At 38.5% G+C, this 24154-nt stretch overlaps 1 protein-coding gene across 13 annotated transcripts in view; it reads right to left on the bottom strand.

The window, feature by feature from the left end:
• Positions 1 to 24154, bottom strand: part of LOC128508385 (adhesion G protein-coupled receptor L3-like) — a 321516-nt gene that overhangs the window by 203688 nt on the left and 93674 nt on the right. For all 13 annotated transcript variants that reach the window (XM_053479696.1, XM_053479700.1, XM_053479690.1 and 10 more), the window contains one exon: positions 18501 to 18670. In XM_053479696.1, the coding sequence (XP_053335671.1) occupies positions 18501 to 18555 (55 nt within the window). In that variant the 5' untranslated portion in view covers positions 18556 to 18670. The remainder of the gene's footprint in view (positions 1 to 18500; positions 18671 to 24154) is intronic.

Raw genomic sequence — 24154 nt, forward strand, 5'->3', positions numbered from 1 at the left:
TGTCTGATGAATATTTTGTATCATTTACTTACAATATATGTTACAATATATTTTGTAATATTCAGTTTAAATTTTTAAATCAGTATATACCTAAATTATTGACAATTTCTACATAAATTCCCAACTATGCATACATTACCTATAATAAATTGCAGCCTTTTACGATTGCAATTAATTAATTTGATGTGAATCATTGTGCAAGATATCAGACTTTTTCTTCTTCTTCTTTGTCTTTCGGCTGTTCCCTTTCAGGGGTCGCCACAGCGAATCATCTGCCTCCATCTAACCCTATCCTCTGCATCCTCTTCTCTCACACCAACTAACTTCATGTCCTCTCTCACTGCATCCATAAATCTCCTCTTAGGTCTTCCTCTAGACCTCCTGCCTGGCAGTTCCAACCTCAGCATCCTTCTACCGATATATTCACCATCTCTCCTCTGAACATGTCCAAACCACCTCAATCTGGCCTCTCTGACTTTATCTCCAAAACATCTAACATGGGTTGTCCCTCTGATGAACTCATTCTTGATCCTATCCATCCTTGTCACTCCCAAGGAGAACATCAACATCTTCAGCTCTGCTACCTCCAACTCTGCCTCCTGTCTTTTCTTCAGCGCCACAGTCTCTAAGCCGTAGAGCATCGCTGGTCTCACCACTGTCCTGTACACCTTTCCTTTCATTCTCGCTGATACTCTTTTATCGCACAACACACCTGAGACTTTTCTCCACCCATTCCAACCTGCCTGAGTGCAAGATATCAGACAAAATTATTTTTTTTTTACCTTACACTCCCTTTATGTCACTCCTCCTACAACGCATCGTTTCACTTCATTTATGATCTAATTGCATTGTTTAAACTCTGGCCAATACAAAAATGTAAAAGGGACAAAAAGCAGGGAATGTTTTACCTCTTACATTTTCGGACTGTGCATGCATACTGGATTTCCGACTAAAAACGACTAAAAAGTGAATTTTGCACAACAGGGCCGCTTAAGCACAATTTTATTCCAAAATAATCCCGCTTTTGGACTTTCAAAGTCTCACGCTATCCAAGTTTTAGTTTTGTTTGTAGCAGAGAATTAGGTTTAATAAAGCGTTAAAACCACCGGGTGAATTTCCAACCACTGTTCACTTGCAGCGCGTATCAAATTATAGAAAATAATAAAAAGTTGTAAACAATATTTCCAGTAGTATTACGTTAGCCAAACTTGCTTTTGGTTGACACAATGTGTGCTGGAACAGTGGAACAGTGGAATAGTGCAGCTCAAAGAAAACCTTACAACCTAAAATCTAGCATGTTTTCCAGGAGGCAAAATTACCTAGGAGTAAAAATCATCCATTTCCACATACCATTTTAATGCCATGAGGTCATTTTAGTCAAGAAACGACAGCGTACGGCTGTCAGCCAAGAGTGTTCCCTGTGTTCCCGATCAGCATCACTCCATTCCAAAGTACCAGACGACATTTCCGAACCCCAGACTAATGCCGTAATCATCTCTGCGTTGCTGGGTATACAGTATGCCATATATTGCCTTCATTGTAAGACGTGTGTGTATGTGTGTTTATGTTTGCGAGCAGTGCGGTGATGCAGTCAGGCCTGATTGAGCGTCAGTGTAAATCTCATAGGGGTTGTGTATGCCACATTTGCATGAGAAGAGCATATGTGCAAATATTGGTATAATCCCCATGATATGGAAAATCATAACCACAAGGCTGTGCGAGTGTGTCTTTGGGGGGAATGTATGTATGTGTGTGTGTAAGAGAGAGAGAAAGAGAGAGAGAAAGAGAGAGAGAGAGAGAATGAAAGTGCAAGAGAGAGCTTGTTTTGCTTGTTTTTATCACAGTGGGGACCAAATATCCCAAAGTGCATTCTGGGAGAAAAGAAAAAAAAACGCTGCAGCTTTTATTAGAATTGTTTTCCTTTCTTATTTTGGAGTTAAAGTTAGATTTTCACACACAGGATGTTATAGGCTCGGTGCCAGACATTTCGGTTAGTAAGGTCTGAGTGAAGTCGCTGAGACCTGCATCTGGCTACTGATTAATTTTCTGCAACATTACGCATTAATGTAGATTATTAATGAGTGCCGGTATTAGCCAAAAGTGCGGCTAGACTTTGGATTTACGACCCGTACCATGCAACACGTATTTTGTACATGATAGTTTTTTCAACACAAGATAGTCTGAGGAACATCGTTAAGTTTTCAGCTAATACAATGTGAGTCCTTTTTTTTCGCAGATGTTGTAAACCATGAAGTGTAACAATAGATGCCAAAAAAAATATGATACATACAATACTTTGTAGAGACTAACAACACCTCTGCTTCACCTGAGGAATATCACACGAGACAGAGTGCTGTTGTGCTGGATATTAGCACGGCTGTCATGTGGAATCAGGCATGAGTGGGCAGGGGTGAAATTCATACTGGTACTATGTAGCCAAAAGGTGAAAAGAAAGTGGACAGTAGTGATGGGAAGTTTGAATCACTTTCGTGACTTAGTTCTTTGAATCTCATACAATAAAAAAGAGGGAATCGTTTTATTGTATCGGAAGTCATTTAGTTCATTTCGTTCTTTTAAATTTGAACAATTGTTACAAAATGTTACATGTTTAATTAACAGACTGAAACCTGTCTACATACAAATATTTTGGCTATAGTTTTAGTAATGAAAATATTACAAGGCAGCTAAGGACATATTATTATAAACAGAATGAGCAGCTCACCTCTCATATCTTCTAGTCCGAGTCGTTCGTTCTTTTGATTCTGTTGCACTACGAACGATGCAGACTAAAAAGACTCGAAGGTACCTACTCATTTCTGTTTCCTGTAGATAACCTAAGGAGGTTATGCGATGCTTTGCGCATGTGCACCCAGTAGAAAATAAACAAATCACTTTCCAAAACGACTCGTTCTTCTTCACGTTAAAGATGCGTTCAAAAAGAACGAATCATTGAACGACCCATCATTAGTGGACAGACATGTTTTTTTTTTATATTACGAATTCTAAAGTAGTGCGCTATGTAGGGAGTACGATCCCTTGTTCCACAGACCAAATAGTTCCTTTGATCAGAGGTTAGTGATGAATTTGGGATTTAGTCTTGCGTTAAAAGCTAGTTACACTTTATTTTTCGCTTTAATATCTCAGAAACACTTAAAAGCAATTATTTAAAAGACAAATTGTTGTTTAAGGTGACAACGTTATTAGATCGAACTAGTGTTGGCAGGCGGCTTAACTTAAGATTTTTAAATTATCAGTGATTTGAAGTGCTACATAAAGTTAAACATCCCAGTGCTGTTACTGTCTATTATCACCCCTCTTGCGAAGCCTCTCAACCAATTAGCTTACTCGATCGGGACTAAGTGGCCTATAATCCATATTATATCCTGGCACAACACGTTAGATCCTAAAGTGTTTTTCGCCCTTAAATCTATGTCTTAATACTTATCCATATACTCAAAACATACAGCTGATCCCTGATAGTTCTCTCTCTTTTTTTTTCCAACCGCTTAAGGCTTTACTTGCAGATCAGAGCAAAGCATTAACTCATCCGTGTGTCTTAAAAAAGGAAAGGGAGAACAATTTCAGTTTCAGGTCATGCTTCTTATCTCGCAGCATTGATCACTGAGAGACTTAAGCTCCTAGTTATAATTATGAGTTTTTAGATGGATAGAGAAATGTAGATGGATGGATGGATAGATAGATGTTGCATAGGGTGTCAATACTTTTGTTGGCACCAAATCACAAAATTCAAATCTACACGTCTTGAATTTGGAAATACGCTGTGTTCTGTTTATTTTTTATTTGCATACTGGAACCTGATTGGCTCTTAAATTTTGTGATGCAAGAAGTCAGGCTCTTTCATAATAACGACAGAAGAACGAGCAGAGGGGTGCCAGTACTTTTACAATGTAGAAAACCCCTGACGATAAGACATTTAAAGAGAAAAAAAATAACAATCATATTTGATCTTTAAAAACATCTCAATTACCATTTGAAGCATTCGGTCAGATTCGAGGCAAATTCTTAACTCTAATTAAGTTTTCTTCCACCTAGGTGACATTTTTCCTTTCGCGCTTATGCCTGCCTTTAACCAGAGCGTCTCTAAACGTTGTATGTGACACTGTTGGCTAAAAAAATCAATCCAGGTTGTTGTTGTTTTTTTCCCTGAGTCAACCGTTATTAACTTTCCATTCTTCCGTTGGGTGTGTGTTGTGCTTTTTTTTTTTTCTTCTTCTTTAGACACTTAGTCCTTTTATTCCTATTACCTGAAGTCTGATTACATATCGACTTGCACGGCTTATCATCGAGATATTGGTGCACACGCTATATTCAGTAAATGGACGGCGGAGTCGTTCTAAAAAGAAACCGTTCTGTTTTTGTGGCTTTGCTAAGAGAGGGACAATCGTACACACTGAGCGATGTGTGTGGGCTGGTTTCCCTGACGAAGGACCGATGGCTAGTCTCGCTTTCCCGCCGCTCTTTTAGATTGTCTCCAATATAAACAGCGTTCGAGCTTGTTGACCCTGCAGTCGATACGGTGCCTCATTAACCATTATTCCTCATGTATAAGTGTTTAGAGACTGAGCGAATTGCGCAACCCTGTCCCTTTGAAAGAGGCTCTGTTTTCTCACTATAGTCTTTTAAGAGAAGACACTCAATAATCTTTGAAAAGCTACAGTATGTTTTTTTTTTAAATATATACAGACAAATATTGATTTGAAATGCATGAGGAAAATCAAGCGTAAAAAGAGGGAGCACTGAGCAAGTTGCATCTGGTGAGTTAGAGTGGAAAGAAAATTGAATTAGAACGCAAATAATAGTGTAGCTGAGGGCGGGATTATATAAAGTATAGAAAACTCTATATAAAAAGTGTTGAAGGTAAAAAAAGGACGGATGTGTCAGGCTGACGGCAGCGCAATGCTCCTCGGGGCAGCGCACATCCACAGAGCAGTGGTAAATATAAAAAGCAGCACTATTGTGTCATGTTGGAACAAAAGCATCCGTTCAGTGCCATCTGTGCTTTATTCTGGATCCCAGCTCTACGGAATAATGTATATCTCCGACATCCAGCCCACAAGAAACGGCCTGGAGTGTGTTGAATTGTGTTGCCGCTCAGGCTGCAGGCATCTGCAGTGCCAGTCGGTTTGTTTACCAGATGTCAGCTCGTGGAAAAGAGAGCAGTTTTTGGAGGAGTGGAGTTACTGACGTGTTTTCTCTCAAGGCATACAAAAGCTCCATCTTCATCGATTTACTGCTGCCTATGACCAATCTCCTCTGCCTACAATATATCGATTCCAGTCAGGACTTTTTCTTTTTTTAAGTGCTATTATCATGTATTATTATTATCATTATCATTCGCAGCAATTTTCATTCCAAACAAATTAATCTTATTAAAAAAATGGTCAATTATTTATATAAAAAAAAAAAAAACACACACACAACAACAAAAAAACTATTCTCGTCAAGGAGAGAGGTGGAACCTGAGCCTGTACACTAGGTGTAAAGAACCCTTATACTGTATAGATCACTCACTTACTCACTCATCGCATACACTGCTTTATGCTGTATTTAGGGTCGCCTATTCCAGGAGACTTAGGGCACGAGGTGGGGTACACCCTGGACACACTATGAGCCTAACCTGCATATCTTTGTACTGTGGGAGGAAACCAGAGTACCTGAAGGGAACCCACCAAGCATGCAAACTCCATACACACAGAGACAGGAATCGAACCTGAACAGTGGAGGTGCAAGGCGACAGTGCCAACCACTACACCACCGTGCCGCCTTCTATAGAGAACTATATTCCAAAATTTTTTTTTATTAGAAAGACCTCAGACCACTAACTTTCTCAAGAACCAGGGATGAATTTATGTTTTGAGCACTGAAGGATGATGGCTAGGTAGACAAAAGGATACAGGCATTGGCATATGGATGGATGGATGGATGGATGGATAAAAGGTAGATTTGTGGCTGTACAGTATGGATTAATAAATAGATGGATCGATTTATGAATGTAGTGGTAATTTGATAGATGGACCAGTCTAATAATAATAATAATAATAATAATAATACAGTGGAACCTCGGATTGCGAGTAACCTGGGTTGCGAGTGTTCCGCAAGACGAGCAAAGATTTTTAATAAATCTTGACTTGGAAAACGAACAAGTCTTGGTTTACAAGTACCGAGTATCATGTATCACGCATGCACTTCTTGTTTTGACGCCGAACGTCACATGATCACAACTGATCACGTTTTTTCTCTCTCTTGTGCTGCGGAATTGTGGGTAATCGTCTCCCCTGCTGGGCCTTAGTGCTCGTCTCTTACTGGTATAATCAACATCCGTTCACGCGTGTACTGTTTACTATAACACTGTGACCACATGTGTTTGTAAAACATATTTTATTTTGTGTCTGTACACATGTGTGTACAGTGCGCGTGTAAAGCAAAAGAAAGTCTCATTAGAGAGGTTAGAAATCCATTTTCTCTCTCTGTATCAGCCTGCTCTATGTGTCTGTGTGCGCGTGCGGCATTGGACACCAAGCCACACACACATACAAATATACACACAGACACACACACACAGACCCCTCCTACTTTCGCCTTCACACACACACACACACACACACACACACAGACACACACACACTCTTTTTCTTTGCCCTACACAGAAAATACTGCTTTGATGCGATTTTTTTTAAAGGTAAAATGCAGGTTAATTTGTTGTATTTCTACTTTACAGCAGTGATTTCGTTAGCTCCGTTAAGTGTCATTAGAGATAAATTTTTTGTTTATTTTTCCGATAAAACAGTGTTTCTGTTGTGTGCGTGTGTGTAAAAAGAGTCGAGGAATGGTAACTGTGTAAGACGATAAGAGGGAGAAGGAAGCTTACTTTAGATTCACATACACACACACACACACACATACACACATACACGGCACCTGCGCGCACAAACGGAAACACTTATCTGTCAGGATTTATTTTTACTTTTCTTAAAGGTAAAATGCAGGTTAATTTGTTTTATTTTTACTTAATATTTTGTGTTAATTATTTTTATGTATTAATTTTTTGGGCTGTGGAACGGATAATTTAAGTTTCCATTATTTGTTATGAAAAAATTAAATTTAATTTACAAGTGTTTTGGAATACAAACACGCTTCTGGAACGGAATTATGCTCATAATCCAAGGTTTCACTGTACTTATAATAATAATAAGAAGAAGAAGAATAGCTATTAACGTATTTTATAAACAGATGTACTTGGTTCATCTGTCGAATATCTGATATTCATTTTAATTAAAGACTTTAAGGGTCTTAAAACTAATTGCAAATATCTGAATACTTATTTTACAAATCACTTGTCTAAAAAGATAAAAAGAGTTTCCCTAGCCCAAACTGTTTGAATAGTTTAAATATATATTTAATTAAATATTCCTAACATAGACAAAAATGTACAAACATTTCTTTTACCATTACAGAAGATTGATGGACAATTTGATGGAGGGATGGTTGGGGGCATGAATGGATTGATGGATGGACGGATAAAGTATGACATGGATGTATAGCTAGAGGAAAGGGCTTATAGCTGCATAAAAGGATGGATGAATGGATGGGTAAAGGGAGGGAGGGAGGGAGGGATACATAGATGGATGGGTAGATAGATGGCTAAAAGAAAGATTATTGCAGAATAGGTGGTTTAAATGAATAGAGAGATACAATGGATGGATGGATGAATGGATGGATGGATGGATGGAGGAATGAGCTTGAAGCAGCATGGATGGATGGATGGATGGATGGATAAAATAAATTAATGCATGGGTGGGTGGAAAAATAGAGTTATGTATGATTAAACCTTTTTCAAAGATATCACTCTAGCACTACATTACTGTAAAACAGTTCAGTTCTTTAACATACAGACTATTTTGAAATAAAACCCCCTTCCTGCCATCCTTTCTTCCATCCTCCCCCACTTCCTTCATTTTCCTTCTGGTTCTCCTGGTAGGGGTTGCGGTGGCAACAGGCTGAGAAGGTCATCCCAGACTTCTCTTTATCCCCGGCGACAGATTCCGGCTCATCATCCATGGGTAGTGACCGTAAAGAATAAGGTTGCGAAAATTAGGGTCTTCCACAGGGTTATTGGCTTACTTCCTGTAATAAAGTGAGAGGCTCAACAATCTGGGAGAGCCTCAGAAATAATGCGTCCTGGTCGGCTTCCTCTCGAGCTATATCAAGCCCAGCTTGTATAGCTTGGTATAATGGTTATCTTCCTTAAGTAGGAAACTAGTCACATAATAATAATAATAATAATAATAATAATAATACACCTATATTTAACATTAAAATTTATCAGTCATTAATAAATTTATCAGCTGCTTTATTTGTCATAATAAAATTATCAGCTGCTATGCTATGACTGTGCCTTATAAGTGATAGTTAATGTAATTGTTTCTATTAGGCGTTTATAAGGGGCCGAGTTCTTTCTTTGGCAGAAATTCAAATTATGCTGTAAAAACATGGTAAACCATAAAAAAGTACATTTTGTTATGGTCCTTTAACAAACGGTCTTGGCTTTGGTCCCTATGAAGTTCTTCCACACGGTGGATGTTTCCACTGGTGCTGTTGATCAATCCATCTCTTTATACTGTACACTACTTTCTGTATTGATTGTATATATTTTATGTATGTACTGTATACCAAATCTATCTTCTATCTATCGGTTATGTTAGGTAGGTAGTAGGGGCAAAGTACATTTTGGATTTTGAACTCTGCTTGGTAAACTGATCTCTGCTTTGATTCGATCAACCCTACGGAAGCGCTGAATCCCTGAACGTATCCTCTGAATGGAATTTACACAAGGTCACCAAACCATAAGCTTTTTTTTTTTAGTGTATAAATAATGAAAAAAAAAACAGCTCAATCTGCTCACACACACACACACACACACACAAAAAAAGGTATGCTAACGACAAGCGCGAAACATACAGCTCTGGGATTTACCGCAGTGGTAAAATGGAGCTTGACAAGGAGCCGTGAACTTTCAGAGCCCACTGTGAATTTAAGTGAGCCACCCAGGCACACTGTGGCTCCTGAAATATTAAACCCAAAAGGGCAGAACGCATAACCTGAATTCAGATCGCTCTGCTCCAGAATGCCCCAACAACCACGGTTCAGGCTTTCGCGCGCAATTCCCCGAAACCTTTAAAGGGCATGTGAGCTGTGTGATCCATAAATATCTCCGAGTCTTATCTCCATTGATGATGTGACTGCCAATGGATGGATTCGGGGAGGGAAAGAAAAAGAAATTGAGAGAGAGAGAGAGAGAGAGAGAGAGAGAGAAACGGCGAGAGAATTTTCTTAGCAAATATGTCAAAACTTCATCGGTTCAGAATTTCACCTTGAGCTGCGATATAGATTCAAGGCTCAATTATCATGACTGAAGAGAAAGAAAAATAAAACAGGAAATTCAAACATAACATTAAGGCCACTGCCAGGTGAACTGAATAAAATTGATTATCAATTAAATACCAGTAAACGGTATATAATATATATAAAAGATTCTTCTAAAGTTAGAACGTCTGGTCCGATCCCAGAGAAAAGCCAAAGTAGCGTAAATTGCTGGAAAAAAGTGAATCGTGGCTATGATAGAAAGGTATCAAAACACCTAGTGCATCACAGCCTGCTGTGCATGGGGGCTTAATTAGGCAAAGAGTTCTACTGTTGGTTGTTGATCCTATGGAACGCACCAAAAAGAGTCTTGGTTCATTATGGAGGTCCCATCCCATATCTCAGAACGCCCCAAAGGTCCTTCTGATAATGTCCAGCAGACCCACAGAGGTTTTGTGCAGTAATGCCCCAAGGGCATCAATCTGGGAATATCCACAAAGGTTTGCTTTTAGGTTTTCATTTTATAGTCGATCTTATCTTCCCACTGTGTATAAAAAGTGGATCTCATACATATGTAAATACCCTGAAATGAAGTCCCATACTGTACACTATGGTGCACCTTACCTCCATAGTAATTGGTTTATTTATTTCTAATCCTGCGCCCTCCCATCTGTTCATTCCCGCACCAGGGTTTAGATATTAAAAACAATAAAACCCTAAAAAAATTTTTTATATATATAAATATATATATTCTGATTTAACCCAATGCACCTGGAAAGACGGAAAGCCAGCAGGAAATTAGCGACAAGCTTGTCCTAAGACAGAACACAGAGAGACGAGTCATCAGCAGACAGACGCAGCGCCGTAAACCTGAACAGCCGTTCCGTTTTACACTTCCCCGGCAAGATCGATGCTTAATTTAGCAATCTCGCCGTAGAGCGACGGTTTCCTGAGAAAACGACACCATGAGACGTGTCGGCGTTAATAAACTGGATCCCAAACAGCGTCGAGGAATTCGTGTATAAGCGTGACTGAGGAAACGTTCTTTGTGTTTTGTTTAGTTTTTTTTAAAATCAGCCAGCGTGTAAATAAAACATGACAGTATGTGCTGTTTCGGGTAAACAATCAATGATGCGCTGATGTCATTGCGGCTGAGCAGGCAGCGGTCGGAGCTGTAAATACGTGCACTTAAAAAAGGTTTATATGCTTGCACAGAATGGACAAAAGAGCGTGTCAATAAAATCCTAACCAAATCCTAACGAATAAACATTGGGATTTTTTTTTTTTTTTTTTTTCCAGATGAAAATTCAAATTACGATTTTTGGAATTCATACATAATCATGCGAAAACGTTTACCAATTTAATAAATTTGCGTTTCCAACCAAAAAAAAAAACAACTAAAAGCATGCATGATCTACAGACTCTAGGTGAACATGTGCGCCCATGCTACCGTGCTTGTTGTGTGCGGTGATGTCATGGCCGCGCGACATTTGTCCTCCTGGTGCCCTGTTAGCTTCGTGGCATTTTATTCTTCGTTCTCTTAATAGCTTTTACACTTTCTCTAGCACTTTTCTATTTAGAAAAATATAATATATTATATATAATATATAAAATATTATACAAGATTTTATTTGTATTATTTTTTGTTGTTTTTTGCACTTATCAATAATTTATTTATTGAACTAATCAATGTATCTATTAACTTGGCATTTATTACATATATATTCTTGACGGTCATGGTGTAAGGATTGCACTGGTGTACAGTATGACATACTAGTATGAATATGCTCGACGACAGCATGTAAAAAAAATACAAAGATACACTCAGCTCTCCTATGAAACGTCTTAAAGGGTAAAGGAACACCTGCATAGGGACCAGTCAGAATCAAGAATCGAACGGCATAAAACAAACAAACGGTCCATTTGATGACAAATTATGGCTAAAAACGTAATACTGTGCTTCCACCTCCCGACACACACACACACAGGCACAACCACTCTGGTCAGAAATAACATTTCCCAGGATACCACTATATACAGTAAAACATCAATAACGGTCAGAACACCCTTCCCAAAAGCAGCGCAAGTCCTCTCGTTGTTCCCGCGCTAAAGGTTCCCATGTGGTCGGCCTGCCACATGGTGCACAAGCCAATGCTGACCCTATAAAAAAAATAAAAAAATCTTAATCTATGTGACACAACGCTTCCAGAGCATTACTTTATTTTTCCCAGACATCGAAAAACATCATACACAACCAGGGGTCACTTCCGTATTCGCGCTTTCTCATTGACAGAAATCCGCCCACATGTTTTCTGACTCATGCGTTTTCCTGTCTTACAGCCAAGGCAGGTTTATTACCCTAAAGATACAGTATGATCCATCCTTCTATCCATCTATTCGTTACCTGAGAGCCATCGCAACCGTCCCGGCCGTACATAAAGGCATTTAGACCTAAATAAAAAAAAAAACAACGACACAAGATGAAATGTGTGCCATTTTTTATTCACAGCCATGCGAACGATCATAAGGCCACGGCTGTTTCCTGTTTTCATCCTCTCATCTTTTTCCTCTCTTTCGTTTTTTCCTTTTTTTTTTCCTTTTTTTAAATAATGCTGAGCGAGCAGAATCCAGAAGGCGCCCCTGAACGAGCACCCGCGATCCAGACGATCAAACATTTTTATAGCCGCACTACTCCTCATATGAAAAGAATCATATTTTATTTGCCGTCCCATATTAACCGTATTAAATTATTAAAGCCTTCCCTGTGCGATCCCAGTTCCGTGTGTTTTATTACACGTTTTTTTTTTTTTATTGTTATTTATTAAGAATAACAAGCACATATAAAGAAAAAGAAAAAAATTAACTGGTGAAGAGGCATTAGTGGGATTAATCCGAGGAGTTTAGAGACTGAGACGGTTTAGAGACAGTTTTTATTAACGACTGCTCCTGAAATACGAAATTAATTAAGCCTGGCAGACAGGCTGAAATATTCTGATTGACAGGAAACTATTCTTATACTTTCCTTCATGTCTGTAGAGACGCTGATGAAGAGTTAAGCTCTAAAAAAAAAACCCTGTCAGGAAAAGCAACCGATGTGTTATCGTCCGTGTCTCCTGCAATCGTTTGCACCCGGACTCAACATTCGGTCGATGGACACGTACCGAGATGAACAAACCAAGAAAAGAAAAAGAAAAAAAAATTAACTCTTCATATCAGAAGAGAGAATGTGGTGTGTACTAAAAAAAAAAAAAAAAAAAAAACTGGATGTAGAAAGGAGGAGAGAAAAGGGTAACAGAGGAGGCAAGACTGATAATTAGACTGATGGGAAGGAAAGACGAAGAAAGAAAGATGATAGGGAGAAAAGGGCTTATAAGAGACGAAAAAAAATTAAAGAAGGGAGGAAGAAAACAGAGGAGGTAAGAGGGATTATTAGACATTATTTATTTTTTTTAAAGTAAGGTAAAACAAGAAGGTGAAAGAGAGAAGAAGAGTGATGGATAACAGGAGAGACATAACAAAGAAAGAAAAAGAAAGAAAGAAAGAAAGAAAGAAAGAGAAGTCGACAGAGAAGGTAAGAGCTACAGTAAGAAACAGACAATAAGTAACGAACAAACAGAAGAAAAAAGAACAAGAGAGAGAATTCAAGAAAAAAAAAGAAAGTGGATGGAGGAAGGAGGACATAAACAAGGGGAGACAGGGATAATAAGATAAATGCAGATAAAAGCGGGATAAAAAAAACAGACTGAACGGAGACAGAGCAAAAAAACTAAAAGCAATTAAGAGAGAGAGAGAGGAAAAAAGTGCGAAAATAAAAAAAAAAAACAGAGAAAGCAATTAAGACGTAAGCACTAGCAAAGCAGAGAGAGAGAGAGAGAGAGAGAGTGCTAGGAAATGAGTAGGAGTGAGAAAGAAGAGAATGATTAAGATGGAGAAAAGAATGATGGGAGAAATGGAAGCAGGGATCAAGATAGAAAGAAAGAGAGAGAGATATTACGATGATGAAAATGTTTCTGGAGTTTTTTTTGGATGGTTCTACTGCATTCCACCTGGAAGCTCTGAGGATCTGTGTTCCTTCAAGGATGAAGCCAAAGGAGACTGAAGCCTCTAATATGGTTAGAGCTGTAATGAATGTAATGTATACAGCAGATGTAATGTAATGTAATGTAATAAAATGCAGACAGGACTCCTATCACTTGGATGTAGCCGATCCACCGCTCCGAATAGGTTCGAGGGTTCTGCTTTAAGACATTTGTAGAGTCGATAACCAGTCAGGGAACACCTCAGAGCACCTTGGGTTTGGTTTCAGGATGGCAGGTGAAGAAGGATTGAGATCGGAACGAAGACTTATTTCCAAGGAGGTTGTTAAATCGGTTTTATCTTCTCTTCTTTCCCTCGTTTATTTCTCTCTCCTTTTTTCTCTTTTTCCTTTCTCCTCCCTGCGTGGTTAAACCCATTCATAGGTTCAGCGTGTGTCAGATTCACATTATGAAAAATGTGTGTCACTTTGTACAGTCAGCGTCTTCCTCCGCCTGCCTGTGGGGCCTTATCTCATACATTATCTCATACCGTCACTCCACATCCTACTCCTTCTCTCTCTTCTCTCTCTATATACCCACCGACACACACTGATCGGCCTTAACATTTTGACCAGACCACCTAATATTGATTAGGTCCCAATTAAGCCCTTTGTCAAAGGTGATCAAATCCTTACGCTTGCCCATTTCTTTTGCATCTAACCCATCAAGTTTAGGGACAAAATTTTCACTTGCTGCCTAAAATAGTCCATCCAACTTCCAGATGTAAGTGGTAGCATTTCAAAAATGTGGCTACGGGACAAGGGCCAGGTTGTGATGTCTAGGTCGGAGCAACTCCAAATACAGGATCTCTTGAAGGACATTCCCACTTCGCAGTGGTCAGGACCTACCGAAAGTGGTCTAAGGAAGGGAAACCAGCTAACCGCGACAGGGTCATGGGAGAACAAGGCTCAGTGATGCAAATGCGGGATGAAGACTGGCCGATGCCATCACACCACCATGTCCATGCTTGACTATTTTAGGCCCAAAGCGGGATACACACCTCCGAAAAGTTCACAGAATATCTGTGTCTTGGGGATAATCAAGATATTTCTTGGCAAATGTGACACGAACTCAATGAGTTGTTGTCATGCCCTTGGAGTCATTTTGGTAGGCCCGCCACTCCTGGGAAAGGTTCACCACTGTTTCAAGTTTCACTGGCGTCCCAAAGTCTTGAAATGGAAATGGCTTTGTAACCTTTTCCAGATTGGAACATGTCAACTACTTTGTTTCTTAGCTCTTCTTGAATTTCTTTAGACTGCGTTGCCTTTTTGGATCTTTTGGCATGCTTGACTTTGTCAGACAGGTTCTGTTCAAGTGATTTCTTGATTCAACAGATCTGGCAGTAATCAGGCCTGGGTGTGGCAAGTCACATTTAACTCTTAACTTTCTGCAAGAGGCAACTGTATTTTTAGAGACAGGTAGGTTTGGACAGCTTTTTTCCCATTGATAAATTAAATAATTTACCTTTGTGTAATATTAAAATAAGTTTGATCCAGGAAGGAAAAAAATCATTAATTCCCCTATTTGGAGGATATTAAAGCATAGATGCCCTTGAACTTTCTCAATCTAAATGAAAACAAAACTTAGATTGTGCTTTTTGGACCTGTTGGTTTCTTCGCTATAATATTTAAAAATGATTTTAACATTGAGAAACACATAAACTCTGTTGTTAAATTCAGTTTTAAGCAGCTGAGAGTTTAGACCAAGGTCAAACCTTTTATATCCTCCACCAACTTTGAGAAAATGATCCATGCTTTTATTTCCTCTCGTCTAGATTGCTGTAATGGGTTATAATATGCGGGAATCTGCCAGTCCTCCCTCTCTCGTCTCCGGCTGCTCCAAAAATGCTGCTGCTAGCCTGATGATTGGCACATATAAGCGCGATCACATTTCTCCTCACTGGCTCCCGGTTCGATACAGAATCGAGTTTAAGATTTAACTTTTAGTTTTTAAGTCATGTAATGGTTTATTACCCTTGTACATCTCGGAGCTCTTACTTGCTCATATTCCCTCCAGGACACTTAGATCCTCCGACAAGAGGCTCGTTCTGAGATCCAGACTCGAGCTTGAAGGTGATCGTGTTTTTGCAGTCATAGCTCTTATGGATCAGTCCATCCACATTAAGGTTGCGCCATCACTAACCATCTCCAAGTCCAGATTTAATCTCCTGTTTTTAAAAAAATTGGCTTTCACACCTCGTTGAGACACTTCTTCACATGTATTGATTTTATTTATTTATATTATTTTATGTCTTCATTTCTTTAGTTTTTTATGTGCGTCTTTTATGTATCGCATGTTTTATTCCTTTCTTTTAAATCGTTGTTCAGCACTTTTCTCAACTTTTATTGTTTTTTAATGTGCTTGTCAACTTGACTTGTCTATATGTATATATACAGTATATGCTTTGCAGGCTGATGATAAAGGTGCCGCTAGACGATTATGCCTGAAGGGAATGGTTTGAAGAGACGCAGCGACTAGCTCACTAAATTTCCCTTGTGTCCCTTTTAATGGTCTCCCACTACGACCGCCGCAGTAATCAGTCCCTTCCAGGAATAGGTGTTGGTTTTGTGATTTAGGGTGGTTCCATGGTGGTCTGTACACTTGGACGGCGACGTACACGCCCGGTCCTCCACCGCATTATGGGGTCTGGGCAACGTCCCGCATATGGAGATTGACAAAGAGCATATCATAGCGGGATTTAACTCCGCGCAGAGCAGCCAGATTCAACACCATGATCCATGAACCCACAAGGGCGTTCCGCAATTTTAGAACATTTGGATGTTTCGAAAGTTTAAGCTGGCAAGGAATGAGATCTTTGGTATCGGGTGTGTATCGACCATGGGGAGCTCTTGATTCCGATTGGTTAATTAAGTAAGGAATTAACACAGATTGTGATAGATTGTGTGGTTATACAAAAATAAACTCCCCTAAGATTATAAATTCTCTACAATTGCTCTGTTTAATGTGTTTTATTCCAATTAAGCACAATGAAACAGTATTTCGTTTCTCTTATGCTTTCTAGTTACATTTCATGCTGTGGAGACATGCTAGTTCGGGCTAATTCGTCAGTTTTATTACCGCTGTTCGCAAATAATGAAAAAAAAAGTTCAGTTTACTGTACACAGATCTTTCCAATGAATTTTGAAAAAGCACAAATAAATTATCACACCATTTATGAGTATATAAAAAATATTTTATATATGTATACAAATGCATCAAATGAACCAAACTAAGTTATAATGTGCTTGTCAACTTGCTTGTTAACAAATATCTCCTAACAAAAAACTTTTTATTTGTTTATTATTATTAAAATAGTCTTTAGATCTTGTAGAACATCTGCCATACGTGTCCCGATATATGACTTGTTACTATAGAAACAATAACATCAATATCAACATCTGTCGTTAAACACGTTACAACAGGAACTTCTGTCAGTGCAGGGCGGCTATATAAAAATCTTCCGACCGATCTGATTCCATATCACCCATTATACAGTATGTTGTATAATTTTCTATAACGCCGGATCAAATCACAGATGTATTTTAATGCACTGTCTGTCTTTTCTATGGAAAGAAATTACACCCGAACTTGATAGGATGAACGGATCTGATATTGAAGGGGGAAAAAAGAAAACTAATTCAATCTAACAACCTATCTGAGATAGAAAAATGATTATGAGTCAACCTCTACCACGCTCGTCTGGGCCACATACTGCAATAGAGCGATGGCCCGTGAGCGGTTCACTCAGGTTGCGAAATGCCAAAGGCACACCTGAACAATTACTGCATAGTCTATAATTTCTTTAAAAACAATTTTTAAACTTGTTGTTACCCGGGCAACTAAACTTAAAAATACATTATTTAATGTACAAAATGTCACGCAAAAATGGTTTTATTTTATTTTTTTTTAAAAATAAAAAATTTAAGAAAGTGTGCCATGTGTTGGGTTTTACTGCAGCTATGCAAGTTAAAATATTTAATTTCTTACCATATTATTATTTTATTTTATTAATGAGAAGGGGCAATGGTAAATCAAACGGTTCGGGCTCAAGGTCACTGATCGATGGTTGAAAGTTCGAGCCGGAGCACCATCAAGTAGCCCTTAACCCAGTTTGCTTCCGAGACGCCGTATTCCGACTGACCCTGTGCTCTGACCGAGATATGCAAAAGAAAAATCACTACATTCTGCTGTAGAAGTACATATAAAAAAATAATCGAATTTTTGCTTTTAGCATTTTTTGGAAGGAGTCCTCAGTTTCAATAGCAGTTTGCTGATGTTCTTTAAAAATGTCTGGATAGAAAGCTTCGCAGTTTCTCAGACATTCTGCATTGTTAATTATATACTTGAATAAATGTCGGAAGGTTTTGATGACATTACCGCAACCAGAGGTTCATCTTCCTTATCTTTCCTACTTGATGTTGGTTTCCATTCCATCAACCTGTCACTGGTTATTTATTATGTTCCATACATCCTGTTGTTAATAATTTTTTCTTGCATATGAACATTCGTCCAAATCTATCTACAGCATAACAATCTAAAATCTATTCCGAGAAGATTTTCTTTACTCCCATAAACATAAAAGAACAACAATAAATTGATAGGAGACAATCGATTCTCAGGACACAATTGACAGTGATAGTGTTCATATCATATTTTATGGCGCCGAAACGAGACTACTGTCGAGGCATAGTCTCTGAACTGTCCACCAACAAGCTACAGGGTAAGAGCGAAAACAAATAGCAGCAACTATGTTCCGAACATGTCGCATCTAGATCCACTTAAAATGCACTCAATCTCTATTAACGACTTCACGCTATTAAATTAACATCTTTTAAACCAGTGTGTTCGTTCTTCCAACTCTTCTCCTTCTCCCAAAGTAAAGCTTAATCTAAATTCAAATTAATTTATCACTCTCTGGTGCTGGCTGAATTCATTAGTCGAGCTTCAGGGACGCTTTTTTTTCTTCTTCACTGTTTAGTCGTCTACTTGTAAAACATCTCATAATCCTGCATTCGAAAGTTAGTAGATTAGCGAATCACTTACCCAGAGCCGCCGGGCCGAGCAGGCTGGCCAATAGGAGCATCCGAAGCGCCCACATGGCCCCACCCCTTTTCGCTCCTGTCTATAGGTCGGCCAGTACCAGCGGGAGATCCGGACGGCGGAGTCGAACTAGAGTGTCGGAAAGGAAAGGTTGCGGGCCACTACCACGTCACCTAATTGGAAAAAAACAGACACAGGAAAAGAAAAAAAAAAAAAGAAATAATCAAGCTTTGTTAGTTTGTTAGAAACATTCAAAGTGTTTCCCAACATCTCAATTCCCCATGCCCTGAACAGTTCGTGCTCTGTACACACCAGATTCGGCTTCTAAACAGCAGGATAATTAGCTAATCTGAGTCAGGTGTGTTAAACAAGTGCGCGGTGCAGGAGGGCCTCCAAGAGCTGGCGAAGGCTGAGCTGTTTCAAAAGTGCAACCTCCCTAAAGAAAAGGTGTTTCTTTCTTCTTTTTTTTTTCAATAGTAACCTGGGTGGCTTTTCAAAGCCAGTGTTGATACTTTTGCAATAAATTAGCTTTATTTGTTCAAAACAACAAGACGCACTGGGGTCTTGTGAAGGAATTCTTAATTGGGGAAATGTTATGCTACAAGGTGGAATAATTATGCACAATTAATGTGTTTTTTTTTATAATTTATTTATTTTTAAACAACAATTTTTGTAGCTATAATATAATCTTTTTTTGTCCACTGCTTATGAAAAATAATTAACACGTTGGCTCAGAGTAATTTTACTATTGCCACTATATTAAAAACCTTAGGGGCACTGGTGGCTTAGTGAAAGGTGTTTCGCCTGCCATGCGAAAGGGTTTGATTTCCAAATCCCAGCCATTGGATGCAGTGCCGGTTCCAAGCCCGGGTAAAATGGGAGGGTTGCATCAGGAAGGGTAAAACCTGTGCCAAGCTTGTATGTGCGGACCAACTGTCCGCTGTGGTGACCTCTTGCCGGGAGCAGCTTTAAGACCAACTACAACTGTATTAAAAACCTTCACGGACTTAAAGATCGAATGAAGCTGAAGCAGTGCAGTGCATAAACCAAAGCGGCATGGAGGCGTTGTGATTAGTGCTGTCACTTTACAACTCTAGGGTCTGGGTTCCATTCTCACCTCAGGGTCTGTGAGCATGGAGTTTGCATGTTCTCCTTGTGCTTGGTGGGTTTCCTTCATGGAACCCCAGTTTTATGGAGTTAAAAGACATGAAGCTCTTATTTCATAGAGTGTGAATGTTGACCGGAGGTCCTGCCACGCTCGCAAAAACGAGAATAAATACAAAGGTCACCATTGGCCTCCAATAGTCACCATTGGCCTTCACAGACCCTCAAAGGTTCCTAGATGGATTGATGGATGGACTGCATAAAATCATGGCACTTTAGGCTCACGTCAGACATTAGGACGTTTGCGAATGTGGTCCTAGAAGAAGAAACGGATGACAGCAAAGCTTTGGTATTACTGTATACACATAATCAGTCTTTACAACCGTGGTGAACTGAAAAGCACCTCACAACACATCAAAGCTTAAACTATTTTTGTCCCAATCAATGGGGATAGAATGGCAGAAACTGGGCAGTTAAACTGGGTGTATTGGTTCTGGATGGATTTTACAACCGATGGCAATAACTTTGAGAGAATTAAGGTGGGGAAAAACAATTCTCATGTGTTTGAGTAAAGCGAAATTTGTCACTTATTGGTGGGTGCCAATACTTTTTAAACCAAGTATTCAGTATTTTTCAGATTGGACACTCGGGTTGCCATAGCTTGCCATATTGACAGTTCTCCATCAGAAAACACCACCGTACTATGGTTGTATTGATGGGATTCAACTTAAATGGGAAAAAAAAAAATAATAATAAAAGTTTACTTTTATTTATTTATTTATTTTTTACCCCCACAAAAACCTTTTCTCATGGAAACTGTAATTTCGGGAAACAGCAGCGTGAATGCAACACCCCGTGAATTTAATCACATTCGAGAAATGATCAGAATATTGTTGGTGGGAAAGTGTTGATTAGGACTCGTAGCGACGGTGCGTGACAAACATCTCATTACATCATTACAGAAACCTGGTTTCGTAGCAGCAGGCACGCGGATCGCATGTGAAAAACATTGATCGGATGTGAAAAGTGTTTTGTTTCTCTCTCGCTTGATGGAAAGTAGTCTCACTGCGGTTTCCTGTCATCTGCGTGTAGAAAAAAAATGTCGCTTTGGAAAGAAGACGGAAAGGGCGTAGGGGACGCTTTTCTTCGAAACTTCTCCGTTTCGTATGAAATTCCAATGATCGTCCCAAATGAACCCATTTTTAAAGGAAAACCCCACCCTGGAATACATCGCATGGTTTTATACTGATGTATTTATGATGTGCTTAGCAGATTAGTCGCTTCGTGTTGTATTTCCTGTGCGAAGACGATTGTTACCGCTCGCACAGCTGGTGTTTAACACGAAAAGTTGTCAGGTTTTGCTGTTGAGTCATAAAAAAAAAAAGAATTATAATAATGAGAACTCTAATAAAATCTTGATGGAGCTGTTTATCCGAATGTTTGACTTCAAATATAAAGTAAATAAATGTTATAATATATTATATTAGGTTATAATAAATTTCAGAATGACTTCGACTCCAAGTATCCGTTGGACAGACTGAAGTACTAAAGCGCCGCCGCATCAGCTGCTTCAGATACAGAGGAAATCTGCTAAATCTCACCAGTACCACTAATGACATGCAGGAAAATAAACAGACATGTCGATGAAAATCAGATCCAGGGTTTTTTTTTTCTTTTTTTTTCTTTTTTTTAGAAAGGAGGTGCTCCAAATAAACACTAAACACAACAAACATATTCCTTTAATCAACACAACGTACACTACAGCGGCATCCCAGATCAAAACGAATGCAGATGTCAGTACTGTACTGTTACCGCTGCTGGGAGGATCAGAGAGAACGGAGTACCTCAGGGAGAACCGGAGCAGAGCGTGCCACTGCTGAATCCCTGACGTCAGTTTGTGTGTGTGTGTGTGTGTGTTAGGATTTTTGTTCTTTGGTTCTGATTCCCTGGCCTCAGCACATGCGAATTATTATTATTGTTTTTTTGGGGGGGTTTTTGCCGTCCACAACAAAACTGTCACGGGGTTGTCAGGCAGAGTTGTGGTGGAGGGGTAGGGGTCGGGGCTGGGGGAGAGGGAGGGGGCAGAGTGTGACTCTCTAGAAGAAAGAAAGAAAGAACGAAAGAAAGAAAGAACGAAAGAAAGTAAGTAAGTAAGTAAGTAAGTAAGAAAGTAAAAAAGAAAGAAAGTGTGGAATAATTTAAATAATAATAAAATGATTGGTATGGTGAAAAGAAAAGTTATGACATAGTGGATAGAAAAGGTATACCAACAATAGATTAATATTTAATTAAAATTAAATTTATGAATGTATAATTTTTATTAATTTATTTATTTTAAACAAAAGAAAAGTTTCTGTCACTTTGGGTGAGCACTGTATTAGTTAAAATATCCTTTAAATATGAAACAAATATTCTGTAACATTTTTTTATATTTAGATTTTTATGTATACAATACATTATTATTATTATTATTATTATTATTATTATTAATATTATTATTATTATTATTATTATTATTAATATTATTATTATTATTATTATTAGTATTATTATAAGTATGATTATTGTGCTTGTTTTTGTTAGTAATGATAATAATAAAATATTCTATCCTATAATAATAATAATAATAATAATAATAATAATAATAAAGGATATAATGTCTTATTATTTTTTTTTTATTATCATTATTTTAGATTAGAATGTCTTATAATTATTCTTTCTTTTTTTTACAATTGTATTCATTTATGATTACTATATTTTTGTATGTACATATTTTACATGCACAGTTCTGAGCAAAAGTCTTGCTCGTAGATTAAATTGAAGAAATGGTAACAAATTTTACTGTGACACCCTGCAAAGTGCCTAAGAATACAATTTAAAAACTGGTCGTTTGTGTAACAACCTCAGCAGCGACCTCATTTCCCCTCTCGTCTGTTCCAACCACTCAGCATTCAGCATCACCAGTATACTAATCACTGGCCTGATCATCTGTCATCACCTGCACCTGTTTCTCTCTGGTTCCTGCCTTAAGGTAGGTGTTTTTATGCTTGAATGCTTGATAAGTTACTGTGTGGCTTAACAAATAAAAAGCATTCCTCTGAAACTGCTCAGGTACAGGACCTGGAGTAAAAATGAGAGCTGAAAAAAAAAACAGAACTATTCCTGAAGACTACATAAAAAATAGAATACATTCTGGCTCTTTGAAAGCAAGTACTGGATATACTGCGAATTGTAAATCATGGATTGATTGGACCGATCCATAAGTATTAAGAGCCAAGCCAACAAACTGGTTATTGGTGGGTCGTTCTATTACTTTTGATCCTGTGAAAATGGAAAGACTGTGTAATGAATAACTGTATTTTCCACACTCTCAATGCAATACTTTGGTTAAACCACTTGAATTTAATCTGAATGTGGTTGTGTACAAAGGCAACGATGAAACGATGAAAATGTGTCCGTGTCCAAATACTTATGGACCTGAGTGTATATTCAGAAGAAAACACTCACATGGGATCCCTCCTTCTTCTCTCATGTGGTTTCATGGCTCATACTGAAGCGCATCAGAGCACCGGCACAAGCACACGGAAGCGACATTAGCCAGGTATCAGTCCGAAACCTCATTAATCCCTAATGAGCTCTGGATGTGTTTTTATTCGCCACGTGGATACAGGAAGAAAAAATAAAATCATATTAATACAGTGCCTGAATTTCTTTTCTTTTTTTTTTTTTGAAAGGACATCGCCTTGAATTACGTCTAGAGAGACGAAGACACACAGCGCGTAAGACAGACAACATCACTGGCGTTCATTAACGCACACGCAGACGGATCGACATGCCAACAATTACACACAGGAACGTCCACGGGGAGAGTCGTAGGATTGGTGTGTTTGATAAGTTTGGCAGTAAATGGCGTTTTGCAGCAGACAGCTTCATTACCCACTCACACGTTGGTGCAAACTTTCTAATCAGTGTTTGCTGGCACTGATTCCACACTCGGAGTGACGCCCACTCCCTGTGCTTCAATTAATTGCACTTTTTAAGCTTGATCTGCTTAAACTAGAATAGCAGCTTATGAGGAGAGCACAGGAGCGGGGCATTTAGTGGGAAAAGAGTGACAGATAAGTGTGATTATTGAAACAAAGCCGCAGAACATAAAAAGGAAACTAAACAAAAGACATGAGGGCAGAGTGAGGAGGGGGGGAGAATAGGAAATTATAGGTAACCTATCAGGGTAATCAGTCACAAATCATACAAGGACACAACTACAGTTCTTCTACTGTAAAAATAACAATGCGGCATGAAATATTATGCAGAGTTTTACCTGCGTTTTAATTTCATTTCTCTGATGTAACTTTGTACTGTGCCGAGTAGAACAAAATTTTTTTTTTTACAAAATTCTCTTACAACTTTTAGATTAATAAATAACATAAAATTTGTATATGTAATTTTATTTATAAGAAATTAAATAAATAAAAAAAGAACTAAGTGAATGTTGATACATTCTCTCACGTTGAGATCTCACAATTTTAATAAAAAAAAATTATTATCTCAAG

This window comes from Clarias gariepinus, chromosome 20 (genome assembly GCF_024256425.1).
Source record: "Clarias gariepinus isolate MV-2021 ecotype Netherlands chromosome 20, CGAR_prim_01v2, whole genome shotgun sequence".
NCBI classification, from domain to species: Eukaryota; Metazoa; Chordata; class Actinopteri; order Siluriformes; family Clariidae; genus Clarias; species Clarias gariepinus.